This window comes from Notechis scutatus, chromosome 4 (genome assembly GCF_049901735.1).
Source record: "Notechis scutatus isolate UNSWTSFEM ecotype Mainland chromosome 4, rNotScu1.2, whole genome shotgun sequence".
Lineage (NCBI taxonomy): Eukaryota > Metazoa > Chordata > Lepidosauria > Squamata > Elapidae > Notechis > Notechis scutatus.
This window is the reverse complement of record NC_142012.1, coordinates 146,916,954-146,937,783: the sequence shown is the minus strand read 5'-3', so window position 1 is coordinate 146,937,783 and position 20,830 is coordinate 146,916,954. Positions and strand designations below refer to the sequence as shown.

Genomic DNA, 20,830 nt, shown 5'->3' with positions numbered 1-20,830 from the left:
AGGTGAGTCCATTGCAGAGGCTCCTTAGTGAGCAGGCAGCAGACGTCAGCAATGCTGCAGATCGCAAGTGGCATAGAATGAATTATGGACATAGCCTCTGCCCTAATTCTTGGGACTGGTATCACAGAGATTATAGACAATCTGAGCAAGCACAGGATGAGGCCCTAGAAATCATACGTTTGTATATATGTATGAATGAATGTATCAATGTACAAATACATACAAACATACACATTCTGTCTGGTGGAACATAAGGAATAGTCTTATATAGAATCAGGCCAGTAAAAAACTTTTTGGGGAACTGCCAAATTCTGGATATTTAGACAAAAAGTTTTCTACCAGCTATTTTAAGGGAAGAAACTTATTTAAGCATCATCTGCTTGATGGATATAAAGTCTGGTTAAGAACCATGGGATTTTCCTGGCGTCATAGCCATTTGTCCATTATTAAGAATGTCTTGTTCTGCAATACATGTATGTTAACATATTTTAGCAATAATTTTTATATTATGGACTTACAAAATGTTTGAGCCAGGGTCCCTTTAACCATTGTTTATTGTAGCTGGGTTTTAATTGTCAAATCAATCCTAAACAGAGGACACCAAATCAAAGAACCATACTGCAGCTAGCACAATATCAGACTTTGCTCGCTATTCATTTTTTCATGGTTTATCCACTTATTTTATTTACTAGAATATTTTTGTAATACAGAAAGTTGTCAAAATTTTATTTTTGAATTCAAATAAAAATAGGTTGTAGGTATATACATCTATATTTTAAAAATCCACTGTTTTAATCACTCGGTGCTTCTACCAAAAGTCACATATGAATTACGTGTCTGTTTTAAGCAGTCACTTAGAGTTGAACCGATTTATATTGTTTAAGATAATGGACACTCAGTAACAAGTTAAATTCAAAAACCACTTATAGAAAATAGATATTAAATTACTGGCAAATCTTCATTAGGAAAAAGAATGTTGAAAGTAAAGTCCATATTCAGAAGCATTTTGTGGAATCAGGTTCAGCAAGTCCCTTTGATGCAATAATTTTGGGATTTGTTGCCACACTTTTTGTTGTATTATAAGTCTTGTAAATACCAATGAGTCTGTCTGCTATTTCAAACATGTTGTTTCGCAGAGAAATAATGATGAACTGTGCATTTTTTGTTTGTTCCTGAAAATTGGAATAAATTTTGTGTTAATATTCACCACACAGTGATTTTTTTAGAAAATGCTTTTATCCTTTCAATTACAATAGTAGAACCAGCACTTCTCAGTATTAACCTGAGCATCAACATTCTCGTCAACTGTCTTACAGAAAAGAAAGTTTAGATTATTAATTAGGTTTTCCTACACAGACTCAGGCCGTCCTGAATCTCTAAAATTAGATCACTTCATTTCCTGCAGATAAGTTGAAAAAAGGCTACTGAAATTTTAAACTAAAGCATGCAATAATACAGAATAAGGATCAACTTATGAAGCTTATTTATTATTCAATGTATATGGCCACTCACTTCAATAAGTAACTCTGAAGAAAGTGTGAATGTATCAAAAGGGGAAGAATGAGAAAGTTATGATTGGCTGGAATAGATGAAATTCTCAAGAAGAGTAAGAACAAAAGACATGTAGTAGAATCAATGATAGTTTGCAAGGAGAGAAATATGAGATATATACTGAAGTGTTGGTATAAACTAGTTTTAACTATATTCCCTTTTTTATCTCATGCCTTAATGTTTGCCTCATTTATTTATTTTTGTTTATTGGTATCCCACCTTCATTTTTACAAATAACTCAAGGCAATGGATATATCCAACACCCTGTCAGCCCTGCAGCCATTTTGGAAGCATCTTCAGGGCTGCTACAGTAAGGCCGTTGAAGCTGTGGGAACGTGAGGCGGGAGACAGAGATAGCTGGGGATGTGTAGCCAAAATAACATTCTTTCCTGTGGGAGACAAGGACAAAGGCCACCTGGAATTGGGGCTGTGTCCTGATTCGACCATGTGGTGGATGTGTGACCTTGGGGGAAAAACTTTGGGGATTTGAATTGGGTGGGGAAAACATCAGGTCCTTCAAAGTTGGATTTTTTTACAGATGTGCCAATATGCTATTCCTAATAAATTCATACTTTGAGGCAACTCCAAGCCTCAAGAGTTTTTATTGCCTTGGGTCTGTTACTTGAAACTGATAGACATTTTCCTCCTTTTTTCCCACCACCACAATTCTGTGAGGTGATTTGGGCTTAGAGAATGACTGGCCCAAGGTCAGCCAGCTAGTTTTCATGATGGAACTTGAATTCATGGTCCACTTCTTTCTAGTCTGGTACCTTAACTATGCAAAATATTGCTTACTTTGAAAAGAAACAATATGATGAGTATGCATGCACTAAAATACTGGTCATGTGCATTTTCTACTGTATTGGTACCCACAGTTTTTGCTGTTGTGACTTAAACATTTTCAAAAATTATTTTCAGATTTCATTTCCTTAATTTGTGGGGAAAAAGTTCAAAAGCTTTTCCCAATACTTTTATGTACAGCTTCTATTATCTTGATAACACATATAAAGTTTGAATGATGTTAACTTCTGTAATACTTACATATATGTAAAATGCTACAATGGAAACGTTTTTAAAATCAAGGGCTGCATCAATTTCATCCATGAAATAGAGAGGGGTTGGCTTGTAATGATGCAAAGCAAAAACCAAAGCTAAGGAGCTCAATGTCTTCTCACCACCTGACAAGTTAAATATCTTCTTCCAACTTTTCTTTGGTGGTCGAACACTGAAAGATGATATTCACAAATGTATGCTTTAGTTAATTTCACATTAACACCAAGATGCTTTAAGCAAACCAAAAGCACGTTATATCTATCATCTCAATAATTTTCCATTAATCCTTCAGACACATTACATAATTATGTTTGTAGTGCAAATTAGGGATTTAGATTTAGACACCAATTGTTATGCTGTGGCTACATAAGTTTGGTGAGCTGTGAAACCAACCTTTTGTGGTTCATATTCTTAGCCCTTATTTTACCCTGGTCCATCAGATAGTGCTGATTGGTCTTGCTTTTAAAATGGCTTAATTTAAATTAAGAAAATTACATGCAATACCAACCTGAACATAATTCCTTCAGAGAAAGGATCCAAACTGTCAACAAGCTCAAGTTCTGCATCCCCTCCTAGCGTAAGCATCTGATAGTTTTCCTTTAGTTTATTTGTGATAACATTAAATCCTGCCATAAATTCATTAAGCCGTTTTTTTCGAAGGCCTTCAAAAGCTTCTCTGAATTTGTCTCTCTCATTGGTAATTTCATCCAACTCTGCCACACGTTTTAGATATAGCTCTTCCTAAAACAAATGGGTAAATGAAATTAAGTGATGTATTTAACAATTCAATGAAGCTTAATAGTGCTGAAATACTGGAACAACAGTGGTATCATCCTTAATTACAAATTGTCTGTGCTTCCTGGCCACCTGCTCAGCAATAGAAGTTGCCACGATGCTGAACAAATGGTACTTACGACTGATTCTTGAAAATCTGACTGTCCCAACACTCCTAGGGTCAACATGGTTATGATTCGAGCATTTGGCAAACAACTTGTACTTAGATTGTTTCATTATCCTACATACGTGCATTCATGTGATTGTCATTTGCAATCTTCCCTGCCAGCTTCCAAAAGGAAAGGGAATGGGGAACCTGACAGGGAAGGTCACAAGTTGCTGTGGTAATCCCTATCTTCTGTCTCCCAGTCCTCATACTTCCTTCCCTCAACCTCCCAGCACACTCACACACCCACATTGTCTTTCCCGTAGCAACCATCCTAGTGCAACCTCCTCCCCCAGGCCTCTCCTGTCACCCTACAGAACCCACACCGGCAGCTATTTCACATAGGAACCAGGCCAGCTATTTCACATAGGAACCAGGCCAGGCACGCCTCAGCAGCAGTGGGAGAAAGATGTTGAAAATCAATTGGGCAAGGACCATGGACTATAGGAGATGGCCAGGGTTTGTTTTGTGGCCAAGGTTGATGCTGCTGCCATTCAAGGTAGTCAAAAGGGGAAGAGCTAGGTAGATAGATGAATTTTGATGGGTTGTCAAATGCCTGAATTTTGATCACATGACCACATGGGACGAATCTATATTAGCTTGTAAGAATTCTACAAAATATTGGAAAAATTCTTACCTTTTTATTATACTCAGCAATGGCACTCAAGTTTGGTTTCATTCCATGACACTGAGCTTCCAAAATAGCTATTTGATTTGTTATAATATCTGGATCTTTAATATTTTCTAGTTCATCTTGAGTTAGCACTGGAAGGCTTTCTGTTTTTTCAGCTTCCACAGAATGCAATGATATCTTTGATATCTAAAATATATTTTATTCAGTGAATGAGCAATTATCATCCATACTGGTAGCAATTACTTTAGAGAGGGGATTATAGCAGAGCTGCACACCAGTTGAGTAAGTTTTACTACTGATCTTTTCAGACAGATATTTATTAGATACTTACTATATTGTTTATTTTTGCCCAGAGTTTTAAAAGTGCTATATGTCATTTTGAACGTCTTACTGTTAAAAAGTTCACCTAGAAATTACTGAATTATATTTCAGGAAAATGTAACAAATTAAGAGTCTAATTATAACAAATAGGGAATTCAGTAATGCAAAAGTTAGAAGACAGTTTTAATAAAAATAGGGTACTTTTCCAAATAATTTTTCATTTTGTTCCTGAATTTCAAGAGTGCCTTACCCCGACCCAGGGAAAGATGTTATACTAAGTTTTAGAAAATTGAAAATCAATTTTTTTCTTAAGCAAGCCTTACAGGTGTTTTATATAAATGATTATATAATTAAAGTATTGATGGCATTGTCAAAATCATATAAATAAAAACTTCTTAATTCTAAGTCACTCTAAGTTCCAGGGGTTTCCACTGGACTTCAATATTAATCCATTCACTCAGTCCCCATAACTTTTAAGAAAATAAATTTATCCAAATGGGCTTTTGGAGGTTGTAGTGAATGAAGCATTTCCTTCCTTGTATAACCCATGCAGGCTATAAATGCTTTATAAATGCTTTACCACTTCTCCACCCAGGATACCAAACCCAGCACAAAAACCACTAATTGCTTCAATATTGGATCTTTACAAATTTCAGCATATGATACGTATGATAATTTAATGCCTGAAATAAGCAACCACCTTTTTGTAAATATGTAATTTGTCTTATTAAAAAAATATTAATGGTATTTATTACCTCCTTTTGCCAATACTTAATCTTTAATTGATGCTCAGTAATGTGACTGTCTAGTTGTTCAATTTTAAGCCTAATATTGAGTGCCTCTTTTTGTAGCAAATGTTCTTCTTCTTGTATAGCTTTAATTTTCTGAAGCACCAAACGACGTTCCTCTTGAATCTCGGGTAAGGATTCCTAAACAAGTTAAAGTTAAATCTTTATTGTTAGGTTATCATAACATTTGCATTTCTAATGATCTATTTCAAGATACTTTTTAATGTACATTTAATTCATATATGTACACATAGTTACCATGCAAAATTAAAATAATAAATTTTATAAAATAACATCAAAATATTTGCAAAGCATCAAAATTAGTCAAATTTCAAAGAAAAACGATTGGAAAAGCTATACAAGTTTTGTCTGCTTAGGTGACAAATCAATTAAAATATTGCTTTTCTCTGAGTTATGGGCAATCTCTTCCTTTCTCATAACGTCAGAAAATATTCCATAAATAACTAAATAAAGCCTTCATCAATTTCTAGTTTGAATGTTTTAGACAGCTGTAGTGTTTTCTGAACACTATATTATTATCACATCCACAGTCTACTAAGTAATGCTTTTGATTCAGCCTCCAAAATGAATTTTGGAACACATACATGAGTGGAGAAACCATCACCAAGACCATTCCTACCAATACTGACAGGGTAAGCATATAAAATGAGAGCAAGCCCCACTCCCTTAGTAACTCAGTTTACATAGAACTACTTTAACAGAATTTACCTTAAGCAAAGTGAATCTCAATAGTGTTGAGACCTTACCAGAGAATTCAATAGAAATTACTACTTTTTTATACAATAAACACAGTTTGTCTTCATATATTGCTTTAAATGTCATCTGAAAAATAAAACAAATATAATACATACTTCAGCTTTTTTGCTGTTATTTATAACTTCAGTAGCTCTTTCATCTAATGCATTCAGCTGTTCTTTTAAGATTTGTATATGGTTTTTATTTTCTTCAATTTCTTTCTCAGTGCGAACAATTGCATCCTCGGTTTTCTTCAGGTTTCTATAAAGTATAAATCTATATTATAAAATTCCTTTTTAACATATATGAAATACATAAACACAATAAAGAACAAACTTTCTGCAGAAAAACTAGCTGTTTTCTTTGCTGTTGAAACATGGGCTGTTTTAAATCGTTGTCTTGTAATCATTCTGTTTAAAACTCCTAACAAGAAATATATCAAAACCCATTTCTACATCTGAAAATATTGTCATTTTTTAATTGTTGATTTACTCTAGTTCATTTATAAATCTATTGTTGTTCTTCATTTTCCCTTTGATCTATTTGATCAGTTTTAATTAAATTTATTATCACCTGTGTGGCTATTCTGAGTAAAATTATAAAAACTGTCAATATAGCAATAGTAAAACAATGAAACACTAAAAATAAAAAAGAAAGTACAGCAATATGATTAAGGGCAGGGAGGAGGATGCATGAGATGGGGATGGGGAATCAGTAATATACAGTATGTTCAGAAAGTATTAAGACCCTTTTGTCAATTTTTTTCTCATTAATCTACACTCAGTTCCCCATAACAATAAAGTAAAAACAGAATTTTAGAAATGTCTGTTAATTTATTAAAAAGAAAACATCGAAATATCACATTGGCATTGTATTCAGACCCTTTGCAAGAACCCTTGAAATTTAGTTCAGGTGCTTCCCAGTTCTCTTGATTGTTGCTGACATGTTCCTACACGTTGATTGGAGTCCATCTGTGTTAAATTATATGATCGGACATGGAAAGGCACACACCTCTCTATAGAAGGCCTCATAATGCATAATGCAGAGCGAAAGCCAGGAGGTCAAAGGAACTTCCTGCAGAGCTCAGAGACAGGGTTATTGCAAGGCACAAATCGGCGGAAGGCTGCAATGTTTCTGCTGCACTGAAATTTTCCTAAGAGCACAATGGCCTCCATAATTCTCAAGTAGAAGAAGTTTGGTACAAACCAGGATTTTTCCAAGAGCTGGTTGCCTGGTCAAACTGAGCAATCAGGGGAGAAGGGCCTTAGTAAGAGAGGTGACCAAGAATCTAATGGTCACTCTGACTGAGTTCCAGCGTTCCTGTGTGGAGATGGGACAGAGTTCCAGAAGGACACCCATCACTGCAGCTCTCCACCAATTTGGGCTTTTATGCCAGAGTGACTAGACAGAAACCTCTCCTCAGTGCAAAACACACGAAAGCCCGCTTGGAGTTTGCAAAAAAGTATCTGAAGGACTTTCAGACTGTAAGGAACAAGATTCTCTGGACTGATGCAACCTAGATTGAACTGTTTGGCCTCAATTCTAAATGTTATGCCTGGAGGAAACCAGGCACCATTCATCAACTGCCCAATATCATCTCAACAGTAAAGCATGGTGGTGGCAGCATCATGTTGTGGGGGTGTTTTTCAGCAGCAGGGACTGGAAAACTGGTCAGGAAAGCTGAATGGAGCAAAGTACAGAGATATTCTCAATGAAAATCTGTTCCATAGCACTCAGGAACTCAGGCTGGTTCACTTTCTAACATAATGATCCTTAGCAGACAGCCAAGACAAAGTAGTGGCTTAGGGCCAATTCTATGAATGTCCTAGAGTAGCCCAGCTAGACCCAGACTTAAACCCTATTGAATATCTCTGAAGGGACCTGAAAATGGCTGTCTACCAAAAGCCACCATCTAACTTGACTGAGCTTGACAGGATTTTCAAGGAAGAATAGCAGAAAATTCCCCAATTCAGGTGTGCAAAAATTATCATGTCATATCCCCCGCAAAAGACTCAAGGCTATAATCGCTGCTTCAGCAAAGTACTGAGTAAAGGGTCTGAATATTTATGCTGATGTGATATTTCAGTTTTTTTCTTTTTACATACATGTACATACATTTCTAAAATTCTGTTTTTACTTTTTCATTAGTGTAGTGTAGATGGATGAGAACCTCGCCAGAGCAAGTAGACAAACGCTGAAGAAAAGAAGAAGAAGAAGGTAGATGGAGATGAGAAAAATGAATTTCCTAGAACTGTAGAATTAGGCTGCAGATCAAAATTGACAAAAGTGAAGGGGGTCTGAATGCTTTCTGAATGCACTGTACTTATAATTGACGTTCACTAAAGAAATTGGATTATACGTCAGAAGTTCCCAGGATTAATTCCTTTTTTATAATTAAAAGTTACATATGCATCTTCCATGTCTTTGGTATTAGTTTTGTTTTACTCATTGTTCTCACCTCTTACCTAAGGTTCCAACAGTTCTTCCTTTCGTTTTATAATATTGGGCTATCAGCCTTTCTTGGCCTAGCGCAGGGGTGTAAAACTCGCAATGATAAGTTGTCGTCATATGACTTATCACAATTTTTTCCCCTTCAATAAACTGGTATGGGCGTGGCCAGAGCATGATGCATCCAGCCTACAAGTTTGACACCTCTGGTCTAGCGCTTTGTTAATTTTAGCTTTTTAAATTGCTTGCTTAGGCTCTTGAATAGTTACCAGTTTGATCAATATTTGTCTATGCAATACATTAAATAAGTCACCAATATATGTGTTGAACAAATGTACTACACAATAGCAGAATTCAGACTAAGAACTAAAAATTTAGTTATAAAAAAATCAGCAGGAATAAATGAATTACTTAACAGATGTGTTAAACTCTTTAATTAAATGTAATAAATACAATAAATATCACAATTCTACCTCTAGGATGTTGGTTCATAATAGGAAATCATACCTTTCTGATGTCTTGACTGCTACCTGAGCTTTTGTAATGGCAAAAGTGCACTGATCTATTTCTTTGTTTATCTTATCAAGACTGTCTTGCTGAGCTTTAAGTTTATTATTATTTATCTCAATAATGAGATTATGTAGTCTTTTAACTTCTTTTTCCAGTTTGTCAGCTTTTGCAGCCACTTTGTCATAATCTGTCAAAAAGAAATCTTTATTAATATTTCACTGCATATTTAAAGATGGAATTTTAAAGAATTGTTTTGCTTTATAGGATAGGAGTGGTGTATCCATCCTAGCTCTCCTTGATTTCTTGATAGCCTTTGAACAATGGTATCTCTCTGGGCCACTATGGATGTCAGGGGCACCTTTCTGCAGTGGTTTTCCAACGCCAGTTTCAGTCAGTGGAAGGGAATCAGTTGAACCCTAGGTCCATGCTTTGAAGGATGCCTCAAGGCTCTGTCCAGTTCCCTCTTTTTTCTAATATCTAAACAAAGATGCTGGGAGAGGTCATCTGTCAATTCAGGGTGGCTATTATTAATGTGCCAATGATTCACAGTATACATTTTTGTCCCTATCTAAATGAAGCTGTCAAGTTTTTCCCAGTGTCTGGAAACTGTGTGGCTTTGGGTGGGGAAAAATAGGCTGTAGCTCAATTCTACCAAGATTGAATGTCTGTGGATTTCTTCCAGATCTGGAAGTTGCCAAATTTCCATCTTTGGTTCTGGTTAGGTGACATTACACCATTCAAGACTTGGGTTGAATTTATATTTTAAAATAAAAATAGTTTGTCACGAAAGCGACTGCCTGTGAAGGTTCCTGGTTTGGACCCGAAAGGTGAAAGCAAAAGCAGAAGCAGTATGCCCCGTCCCATATTTGGGTAGACCAGATTGCCCCGATAGACCAGTCTCACTGAAAAAAACAACACTCATTCAACATTTGGTGTACAATCTGGGCATTCTATAGGATTCACAGCTTCTGCTTGAAGAGTATGCAGCAGCTGTGACCAGGAGAGCCTTTGCACAACTATGTCTTCTATGCTACTTGCACTCATTCCCAAACCAGGAGTCCCTGCTCATATTCACTCACACTTGATCACTCTAAATGAAACATGTGGATGTATGGATGACCTTGGGGAACTAGGGGAAGAGATGTACCTAGGAAATAATCAGACAAGAAATGCAGGAGCCCCAGTGGCTTAATGGTTAGAGAAAGAAACTTAGAAAGGGCCTGCCCTAGTGGATAAAGCAATGAAAAATGGTGGCAGGAAGTTTGCACTTTCAGACTTGCAATGTTTTTGTTAATGTAGCCTTCATTAGTTCATCTTAGTCATGTTTCCTGGCTACTTTACCTGGGAGGGCTGACAAGCAAATCTCATTATACTCATGTAACTCTACAAGCTGTATTAGCTCCTAATAGGGTTCCGGGTACTATTCAAACACTAATTATTACCTTTAAAGCCTTACATAGCAAAGGACTGGATGACTTGAAGGATCTCAGCTTGTTCCAAGAATATCTATATCTCCACATGGAGGACATGCTCTGGGTTCTAAATTTTGTCATCTTATCAGATCCAGGAAGTCTGCCTTTTTTTACTGATCTCTGGAACAATCAACTTCTCCAATATATAACAGACCTAACATTCTTGCCTTAAGGAATGTCATTAAGACCTGGCTCTTCCCAGACATTAGTAGCCAGTTAAGTCTGACTTCCCCTAGATTTCTTTTCTTGTATACTTGTTTACTGTTTTACATTTTATATTTATATGTTGTCTGTTAAATGTTTTTGTTTATTCTTTTTTAAAAATATATTGTAAGTTTATGCTGTATGCTGCTTAGAGCCACTGTTTGGGTTGGGCAGTCTTATAAAGCTTGAAAATAAATATTATTATGAGAGCTGATAAAAGTAATAAAATATTCTGGCTTGTTTTCTGAAAACAAAATCAATGAACATAATAGCAGGCACTTAACTTCTGAGGGAAAAATGTGAAAAAAGAGACTACTGTGAGATAACAAAAGATCCACTGAAATGTTTAGGCTTTACTTGTCGTGATGCAATAAGGATATATTTGAAACCATTTCAATAAATTATGGAAAGAAATAAAACAAGACCTTGAGATGTAGAAAAGATTAAAACACTCCTAGTTATGATCACTACAAGATAAACTGATTTCAAATGACACCAATTCAAATCCAAGATTTAAAAAATGGCAAAAACATTTAATCACATATAGAGGAGGGAGGAAAAACAAGAGTAAAATTCAAAATTTTACAAGACATAAAAATGACCCCCCAAAAAAAGATTATTTACCTTCTTTGAAGTTATTACACTTTTTTTCCATTTTTGTTTGCTTGACTTTATCAGGAGCAGAAGCAATGACATTTGCTTCTAGTTCTTTAAGCTGAACTTTTAAGTGAGCTTCTTGATCCATCAAACTCTAAAAGATAAAAATAGGTGATTTAGCAGTTCACACAAAATATCAAGTTCCTCAGTGCAATTTTCATTTAGAAAAAGAGGAACAAAGAGCATGAGTCCTGCATAATCCTCATGAAAGACAACTCTCAATTTACTTCAGACTCCTCACAAACTATTGTTCTTGAACACGATTTTATAATATAGAACTTCTGTCAATAAATGAAAATATCCCTTTTGTCCACTTGCGTCAGAGTATTTCATTAAAATGAATTCTAATTTATTTTATTAAATGTATTAAATGTATTTATTAAATTTCTAACACTCTAGGTGACTTTATTCCCAAATGAAGAATTTAAACTTGTAAACCTTCACATTATGACTTAATCTGAAGATAGTTGTCTTCTCTAAAAGTCTGTAGAAATTCTTAGTCATCCAGGTCATGGTTGTCCCAAAGGTACGTGTTCAGGAGGCAACTGGACTTTTATTAGTCTTCTACTAGTTATATTAAGTAACAGAAATACCATTGCAGAAAAGTAGTCCTTTGTAAAGTACAGGTTCAAAAGAACAGTTTTATTTTCTGAGGTTCAGAATCTTGCACTTAATTTCTTCAGTGGTTTTTAAATAGAACTGTGTCAAAATCTCAAAAAATCAAGTTTATTTTCCTTTAAAAAAATTTGCAGTTATGCAACATAAAACATTATTACCTTTATACTGACAGTGTATTTTTCTAAAGTGTTTTTCATTTCTCTAATATTTTTATGTAATTTCGCTATTATTTCCTCCAGTTGTGCTTTCTGTTCTTGACATAACATGGCTTTTTGAGATTGTTTTTGCAGTTGTGATTCCATTTTATGGACCTGCAAAAATAAAACGTAGGTTAAAAAAAGAAGCTAAATGTAAGTAAGTTAAGCTTTTCTGAAAGTTAATTGTAGGTACCATCTCATGAGTGCTTCCCTTTCTAAAATTTGTAACTCACTTAAATGTTCAATATTATTTTTTCAGGGCTTTGTATATGATTGCCATAGGCGTACATTTGTTTTCTTTAGCTTCCCTTACACTTTAAATTGAATTAGTTATTGGTATTATTTAAATCTTCAGTAGGTATTTTAGTTCCTGATTATAAGGCATTTTGAGATTTGTTATAATAGAAAAGGTCCTACAAATAAATATGTATTTAGCATCTGTGCAGTCTACTAACCTCTTCTTCAGATGTTTCAACTATAACAGAGGATCCCATTCTACCCTTCATTACTCTTCCTCCACCACCAGTCATTGTTCCTATGGAAATATTAAGAACAAATTAGAAATGCTAGCCTTATACATACATTCCATTTCTTTCTTTGTGTTTTTATTGTATTTTTAAAAGTACCTGATTGTTCTATAAGTTGTCCTTGCAACGTTATAACTCTCCATCTATTGCCTTTTCCAAATGCTACTCTGGTGGCCTGATCCAAGTTATTGGCTACCAGAGTATCACGCAATGCAAAATAAAAGGCTTGGCGAACCTTCTCATCTTTCACTTTCACCATATCAAATAGACGAGGAATATTTTCAGGAGTCTGAATTTTACCCATGCTTTTCTCCCATACTGCCATCTGGAGGAGAATGAAAACCATCACAAAAGCAGTTGATTAATAATTTTAAAAATTATATAAGCATTTCATATACACATCTACAGCTTCAGTTATATGGGTTTTATTAGCATCTTAATTGTACTACAAAACTTTTTTAGTTCTTTCTTCAATGTAATCTTAATATATATTGGCAACCTGTAATGCCCCAGCATCCAGAAAACATACCATTAAAATTTCTTGCAAAATAACATTTTGCTATAAGTTTTGTCCCACTTTTCTGTGTGCTGGGCATTTTAATGGGTAGGATATGAGCAGAGAACAGCTAAAATTATAGGCAGCAGTGAACTTCCAACTGGTTAATAATGTTGTTATGACGGCTTTGGAAAGAGTGATTTATAGTCTTGGAAAGCACTTACAGCTGCCATAAAACCTTGCACTACCACGCCCGTGATCACATGACTGCATTTCAGATGATTGGCAACTGGCTCACATTCACAACTGGTTGCAGCATCCCAAGGTCACATGACTGCAGTTTATGAATTTGCCAGTTTCCGGCATTAGTGCTTATTCTGGGACAAAGCAACCATTTGGAAGAACCGATCTGGAATTATGATCATACAATTTGCTTAACTGTGAGATTCGTACTTGCAAGCACTTCATCTGCTTAATAACTGCCATAAAAATGGTCATAAAATCAGGCCCATTCACAGGAATGCCTTGACTTATAATTGCCATAACTTACTACTGAAATTCCAGTCCCAGTTGCAGTTATAAGTCAAAGACTAGCTATGGCTGACATAGATCTAAATCTGCTTTTATTAAAGCAGTGATAGTAGGAAAATCTTGCATCTTTCAGATCTGCTTATTTAAAAATAATATTCTGACCAGCTGCTAAAGTACATGGCTCTATTAAAGGATCATATAAAATTATTCAAAACATGGATATTTTTAATGGATACATAAATGAAAGTATTGATGCTAATTATTGGTTTAAAGGCAAGAAAATTCCTGTATCAAGATATATAAAAATGATATTAAAATTATAGTTCCAATTTTATTTTAAACATTTAAACATTTACTATCTATAATATAAAAGCATTTTTCCAAATTAAAAAACCCACTAAGTACAAGAAAATTAGAACAAATTAAAATCATACAAACCTTATCAAGAGCTATAAATGTTGCTACTCCTATGTTTTGCTTCTTTAAGAAATTAACACATTTTTGAGCTGTATCAATCGTATCAACAACTATGTGATCTAATGCTCCGCATGACGATGATATTGCAACATCATATTTTTCATCTATAGCTCCTAAGTCACCCTGTTGGTGAAATACCAAAGTATTTAGTATCCAGGTAAGAAACAGAAGTTACTACTATCTGATACTAAGCATATTTATTACATACAAATATTACATCTTTCAATAAAACACATACTTCATTCTCATTAAGATAAATTCTTTGTTCTAAACTCTATTATTAAAATGTAGAGTATGTAAATAGTAGCCCAAAGAATTATATGCATTTAATTTGAATAAATTAATTGAAGTTGTGTAAGCACTGTCAAAGCAGGTGGCACTTTGTTGTCTGAAGCGAATCTTGAAAAAGCTGCAGGATTGCACTTGAAGGCAAATATACGTATTCCAGGATAATGTTGCAGGATCCAATCTGGGTCAGTCACCTGGATCAGAGGTCTAGCCTTCTGAGCTTTTGGACTTGTGCTGGAATGCACTCTCACCAAAAGGTATACAAATTCCCTGAGGATGAGCTCCAGGAGAATCTGAAGACTTGGAAGACTAAACCTCTGGTCCCTGGATCCTGCAGGATTGGACTTAGTACATGGATGAGAGACTGCCAGGAAAAATCAAGATAATAAGCTAGAATGAGAAGTTAAAATATATAATAAATCCAGAAGATGGTAATAGCAAAGCCCAGGCATGATATTCCGCTCTGAAAAAAAAATAGGGGCCGGCCAAAAGAGACCCCCCCGCCGCGCGCCCGGGGAGCGCCTGCTGCCTTCCCTCACCAGGGCTGGGCGGCGGCGTGTTGCACGGAGGCTGGTCTGTGGCTGGCCCAGCTCCCCTTTCCTGCCGTTCAGCGGCCTCCGCTCGCACCGCCCGGGCTCCGCTCAGGTATCCGGCTGGGGCTGTCAGGAGTTGCTACCGCCGGCGCAGCTCCACGCGGCTCCAGTCCCGCGTTGCCTCGGGAAGGGAAAGGCAAAACCAGGAGCCGCTGCTGCCGTTGCAAAGCGCCGCTGTGGCTCTTCCTTTTTGCCTTTCCCTTCCTGAGGCAACGCGGGACTGGAGCCGCGCCAGCAACTCCTGACTCGGGGCCTCTGAGGGGAGGGGAAGGAGGAGAGAAGGGGTGGGGGGAAAGGAGGGGGCGATTCCCAAAAAAATCAGAATTCCGATTTTAATCGGAAGAATATCATGCCTGAAAGCCCTTCCCGATTGCTTTCAGGAAAACACTGAGATTTCATATAACATCAGTAACAGAACTTAACTCAAGGGAAATTTTATCTTATGCACAATTAATTCTGCAGCAGATATGAACAAAATCCTCTGAAGCTTAAAGATGTTTGAGTCAACATTTGAATCCTTTTCAGTATTAAAAAAACACATCACTTTGTGTATATGTAAGGGTGTGTGTAAATGCAGCCTGATTTGAAATACACAGGGTAATGTTGCTGCCAAGTACAGTAATATGATTTACAACTGAGTTTTATGAGATATCAATAATGGATAAGTCACAGAATACCTTCATAGACTCCTTCGTGAAAATTACAATGTAAATGTTTTCAAAACTCTTAATAAAATCAAGATAGTACAATATTAAATGCAATATTAATTACAAATTAAGTTTCATCAAGACCAGCCATTCCCTGCTGACATATTTTCTTAGTGAATACAGTTCTTTTCTAAAATACAGTTCAAAAAAGGAGAGGAAAATTACAAAATAACAACAACAAAATCTTACAAGTCTTCCATATATTCCAGAAATATTTCCAGATTTCTTCTGCTGAATTAAGGCTTCAAGAACTTTTCCTCTGCTTTTATTTATTGCCAATGAACTTTTTGCTTCTTCTACTTTCTGACGTAGATCTCCAATGTAATATTTCATGTCCGCTTCCTCCTTTGTAAGTTTATCCAATTCATTTTCTTTCTTAAAACAAAGAAATCAATAGGTTTTTTTAACACTACAAGTAGCATAACAAATTTAACATTAGGAGTTACTTGAGTAGAAATTATATTAGACAGTACCAGAAAATATTTTTATAATAAAACTCACTTATACAACCAATGCACCTAAACAATTGTACTTACAATTACTTTAAAAAGTGGGAATTCGACTAAAAACTAATTGTACAGCTTCTTGAATAAGAAATGGAATGTATAAATCTCCACAAGGGGGAGGCAAATAATGATACATATGTCACATCACACAAATGCCATAATATATATTTGCCTTGGGCATCAATATGGCAGTATATAAGGTAGTATTTGTGTTATGACTTCACTGTATACATATCATTTTAGGATCATCATGAATTGCTGAAGATATATTCATAACTTTTCATTTATGATTCTACAAATAAGTTGAGTAAAGGACCTACCAAATAATACCTAATAATATATGTGAACTTTGAAACAAATGACACACATTACGATGTTAATAAAATCATTTTTCTGCTGTACCTCTTATTTATTTAGTCAAATAAATATTCCAAATTTATAATATATAAATTTATAAATCAGATATACATCTGCCCATATCATTAAAAGCAATTGGACAGTGTACCAAAACAAAAAACAAAAACCCACCCCAGGAATTAAAACATTTAGAAAATCCATTTAAATAGTAACAATAGATAAAACAAAAAGGGAGGGAAGATGTTACATATAATAGAACCAAATTGTAGGCTCCCTATTGCTAGGGCAGGCTTCCTGGGGGAAAAAAAGACTCTTAATGTATTTATAGTAACCCTCTGGAAATGTTTGAACTGAAGCATTTTGCAATTACCTTAATGGATTGATGAATCTATTGTAACATATTTAGATTATGTCCATACATGTAAAACTATAAATTAGAACCAAAAAATTACCATAAAGATCCTTCTTTTACATGAAACAGGATAACCAACATTAGCAAGGTTAGTACTTAATCCACCTATGAGAGAAAAAGTCTATGCCAAGTTTGGTATAATGAATTTAAGTTAAGAGCATTACTGTATAGAAAAGTGGAGAAAAAAAACCTCTCAAAAAAGTAACAGTGGGTAAAAGAAGGAAAAATATACATTCCTAAATATTAAAAGACAACATTTGTTTGTTTTAAAGGTATTTATTTTTAAAGCAGTTCTTGATGTGAAAAAGAACTCCAGATTTCTAGAACACCACAAATGAGGTTAAATATTTCAAAAATATAAAGATGTTTAACAAAATCTGACCTCCTTTAGCTCATTCTCAGTTTGAGGTAATTTTGATTCCAATTCTTTGATAGCAGTTAATCTTTCTTTAAGTGTTCCTGAAGCAGTCTGAAGAGCATCTTCTGTTGCTTTCAGCTGAGATACTGCAGTATTATGACGACTAAGATACAGATCAAGTTCTGATTTGGCCATGTCAAAATTTGAACGTGCTTCATTAACTGTTTTGCTGAATTCCATTAGTTCTTTTTCTTTATCCTGAAGAGAGGAGCAGGAAAAAAACAGTTAGATTTTTCTTACTATAGAAATTAATATATCTCTGTGTTCCAACTTTCAATAACAATTTCTGCCAAATATCATTCTATTAAGGTAGAATATAAAAATAAATAAAATAAAATAAAAACAGACACTTTCTTCGGGAGTTGCCTTTAAAATATTTGTTTCCGTTTCTGCCCATCAAATCATGACCAGAGGAGCTAAGAGACAATGGTTATGATAATCCAGTTAACAAAATGGAGGAGCACTGTGCGATGAGCATCTCCCAACATAAGAAATGAGAATCCTGATTGGCTCAGTTTGTTCACCTTCCTAAAGAACAACTAAGCAACTAAAGATCGAGAGGAAAAGCTGGTGTCCCATTGCTCCAAAACATAAGGCTTTTATGTTTGTATTGCAAAGAATGAAAAGTAAAAAAGCCCACATAAATACACACATTATTTTAGCTGTCTGCACAGAGCTTCATCACAAAATTATGCAAGTCAGTAGAAGCTTAACTAATGATAAATCATAGGTAATTGTTCTGAAGCTGACCAACATGCTGCAACATTTGGAGCATTTTGGTTTCCAGCATCTGATTCAGGATGCCTTTCCCTAACTATAGAAGAGATAACTGCCTCTACTTACAAAGCTTTCTGAATACAGGACTGAAGGATAGATGTACTCTTTTATACTTATTTGATAGACTTTCCCACCCAGTAAATGGTGTGATAGGGCTATGATTTACATAGGCAGCCAAATCCTGATTTTATTTAACAAATGTATGTGGCCGCTCAGCTCACAGGAGACTCTAAGTGGCTTACAGTAAAAATCCACAACATAAAAAAAAACTCTCCACCACTACATGGTAGCAGCAACATAATCAAACCAACAACTTGATCAGTTCCATCTCCATTCATCCCCAGGCATGCTAGCAGAGTGTTCTGATGTGTTCTGATCTTTTCACAAAAGCAACAAGATGGGGTATTATTTCATAATAACTTTAATGAATTGGCTTAGGGTATTTAGGGAAGCAGCTTGACAACACTGACTACATAGTTCACACTTTACAGATTGCTGTGTATTTGGAAAAATTAGGATCACAATTAAGTTCAAAGAATTTTATAAGATTGTAGTCAGTCCACTGCAATGTAGAAGAGGCTGCTCCAAAAAAAGCAAGTAAAGCTTGGACTAGCTTGACACCTAATCCTACCTTTTATCCAAGCAAAATGTGCCATGATATGGCAAGATGATAGAAGAATGTATCTCACTGTACTGTATATCATGGGAAAGTGCTGACTACTAAAGCAACCTGTAATCCAAGGTGAAGGTGAATACTGCCAGAAGTGATTAATTTTCAAGGTGACATAATCTGTGATTTACAAAGCTGGACTAAACATGGGTGATAAGATTAGGCTGTAGCCACGAAGCAAAATAGCCACAAAGCATAACATATTCAAGCTGAAACTGATCTAAGACAGTAGTCCATCTGAGGATTGGATTGTAATATTTGGTCTTCCTTAAAAGCTTCTTATTTTTAGCCTGCCCTTATAATGCATATATTATTTAAGGACCAACTTTTTCTGACCCCAAAACTATTTAACATTAATCCATCATAAGGATGAACCCAAATATTCCACTTCCCTGGCTTAAATAGAGTGGATTCTGAGGCCATATGATAATACAGTGGTGGCTAACCTTTTTGAGCTCCTGTGCCAAAAATTGTGTGCGCACTTGTAAGCTCACAATAGCATGCCAGCACCCAGAAGCCAATGCGCGCCCCCGTCTCCTACACATGTGTGCGCAATATAAATATGCTTATTTAATTATAATAAAAATATATAACAAGAAAAGCAGAGCCCCCCTCCCCAAAATCTGGTCTCCTGTCATTTCATATCTCTCCCCCTTTGCCAGGTGTGGCTGCCTGGAGTTGGGGGAGGGAAGGAGGGCTGGGCTGGAAGCCCCCCCCCGGAAGCCTCCCCCCCATCTTTAACACCTGGCTAGCTTCTCCACTACTGCCGCCTTCTCCTCCAGCACCTCCTTCTCGAGGTAGGGTGATTATGAACCAAGCGGCTACACTGATATCCCAGCTGCTCTCTTTCCCGTGGTAAGACTTGGCATGTGGAGAAAGGAGCTGGCAGCTGCTGCTTGGAGGTCCTGCGGGTGAGGCGGTCATCCTGGTCTCAGTTAAGACATACCAGTCACAAACCCAGAGTCCAAGCCAAGAAGGATCACTTCAACCCTGCTGTGGAAGAGTGGCGCACACGCATGCACATGGTTCGGCTCAGCGGGCAACCTCCACTCTAGAGGCTGGCAAGCCACGTGCTGAAGACCAGATGGCTGGTGGGAAGGTGGGGCAACAGGGCTGATACCAGCGGCGGATGGACTCATATGCGTGGGAGATCACAGGCATCAGCCTGGCCTGTGAGGGGGAGGAAAGGAACCTCTGAACTGGTGTTATCTCTTGCCTCCGTGCATCAAGGAGGTCGAGCAGCTACCAGCAATGCCCTCAGGGGAAGATGTTGCAAGCGGGAGGTTCAACCCCCTTTCCTCAGGAGATTCTCTTCCTCCTTGGCAGAAGCACTTACCGCCCCTCTGGGCCGACAAGCCTCTGGGCATATGAGCGCTTCTGGTGAGGAGAAAGAGAAGCTCCTGAGGGGTGGGGCGCAGGAGATCGCAGCATCAGAGTTCTTCCCGGATGTTTCCTGGCCTGCAAGGGGAGTGCACGATCTCCTGCGCCCCTCCCCTCAGGAGTTTCTCTTCCTCCTTGCCAGAAGTGCTCACACGCAAAGCGCTCACCGCTCCTTTGGCACCTGAGAAGCCTCTTCCTTCCTGCTGGGCATGAGCGCTTCTGGCGAGGAGAAAGAAGAGGTCAACAACATCACAACATCTTCAACTGAGGGCATCGCTGGCAGCTGCTTCCTGTGGCTCAGGAGGTCCGCGGTCTGCCCGCTGCTGCTTGGCCTCAATGCGCTGAGGGAGGAGGCAGCATCCATGACACGGGTTTGCTAGGGAGACTGCAGGATTGCCCCACCTCAGCATGCTGCGGCCTGCCAAAAATTTCTCACAGCCCACCAGTAGGCCGTGGCGACCACTATTCTAGAAGCAAGCCGTTTCACTGATTAACTGTTCTCACTTCTCCTTCATTCTAAATTAGAATTGAGATAATCTTCT

At 36.8% G+C, this 20,830-nt stretch overlaps 1 protein-coding gene across 1 annotated transcript in view; it reads right to left on the bottom strand.

The window, feature by feature from the left end:
• Window positions 1-696: 696 nt before the first annotated feature.
• The window catches only part of SMC4 (structural maintenance of chromosomes 4), a 40,491-nt gene continuing 20,357 nt past the window's right edge, over window positions 697-20,830 (bottom strand). Inside the window, exons 11-24 of the mRNA XM_026665768.2 lie at window positions 17,426-17,659; window positions 15,958-16,143; window positions 14,142-14,303; window positions 12,776-13,001; window positions 12,605-12,684; window positions 12,111-12,263; window positions 11,302-11,428; window positions 8,999-9,188; window positions 6,160-6,304; window positions 5,255-5,428; window positions 4,182-4,364; window positions 3,113-3,345; window positions 2,593-2,776; window positions 697-1,172 (exon numbers count right to left, since the gene is read on the bottom strand). Coding sequence (XP_026521553.2) covers window positions 996-1,172; window positions 2,593-2,776; window positions 3,113-3,345; window positions 4,182-4,364; window positions 5,255-5,428; window positions 6,160-6,304; window positions 8,999-9,188; window positions 11,302-11,428; window positions 12,111-12,263; window positions 12,605-12,684; window positions 12,776-13,001; window positions 14,142-14,303; window positions 15,958-16,143; window positions 17,426-17,659 — 2,454 coding nt within the window. The 3' untranslated portion in view covers window positions 697-995. The remainder of the gene's footprint in view (window positions 1,173-2,592; window positions 2,777-3,112; window positions 3,346-4,181; window positions 4,365-5,254; window positions 5,429-6,159; window positions 6,305-8,998; window positions 9,189-11,301; window positions 11,429-12,110; window positions 12,264-12,604; window positions 12,685-12,775; window positions 13,002-14,141; window positions 14,304-15,957; window positions 16,144-17,425; window positions 17,660-20,830) is intronic.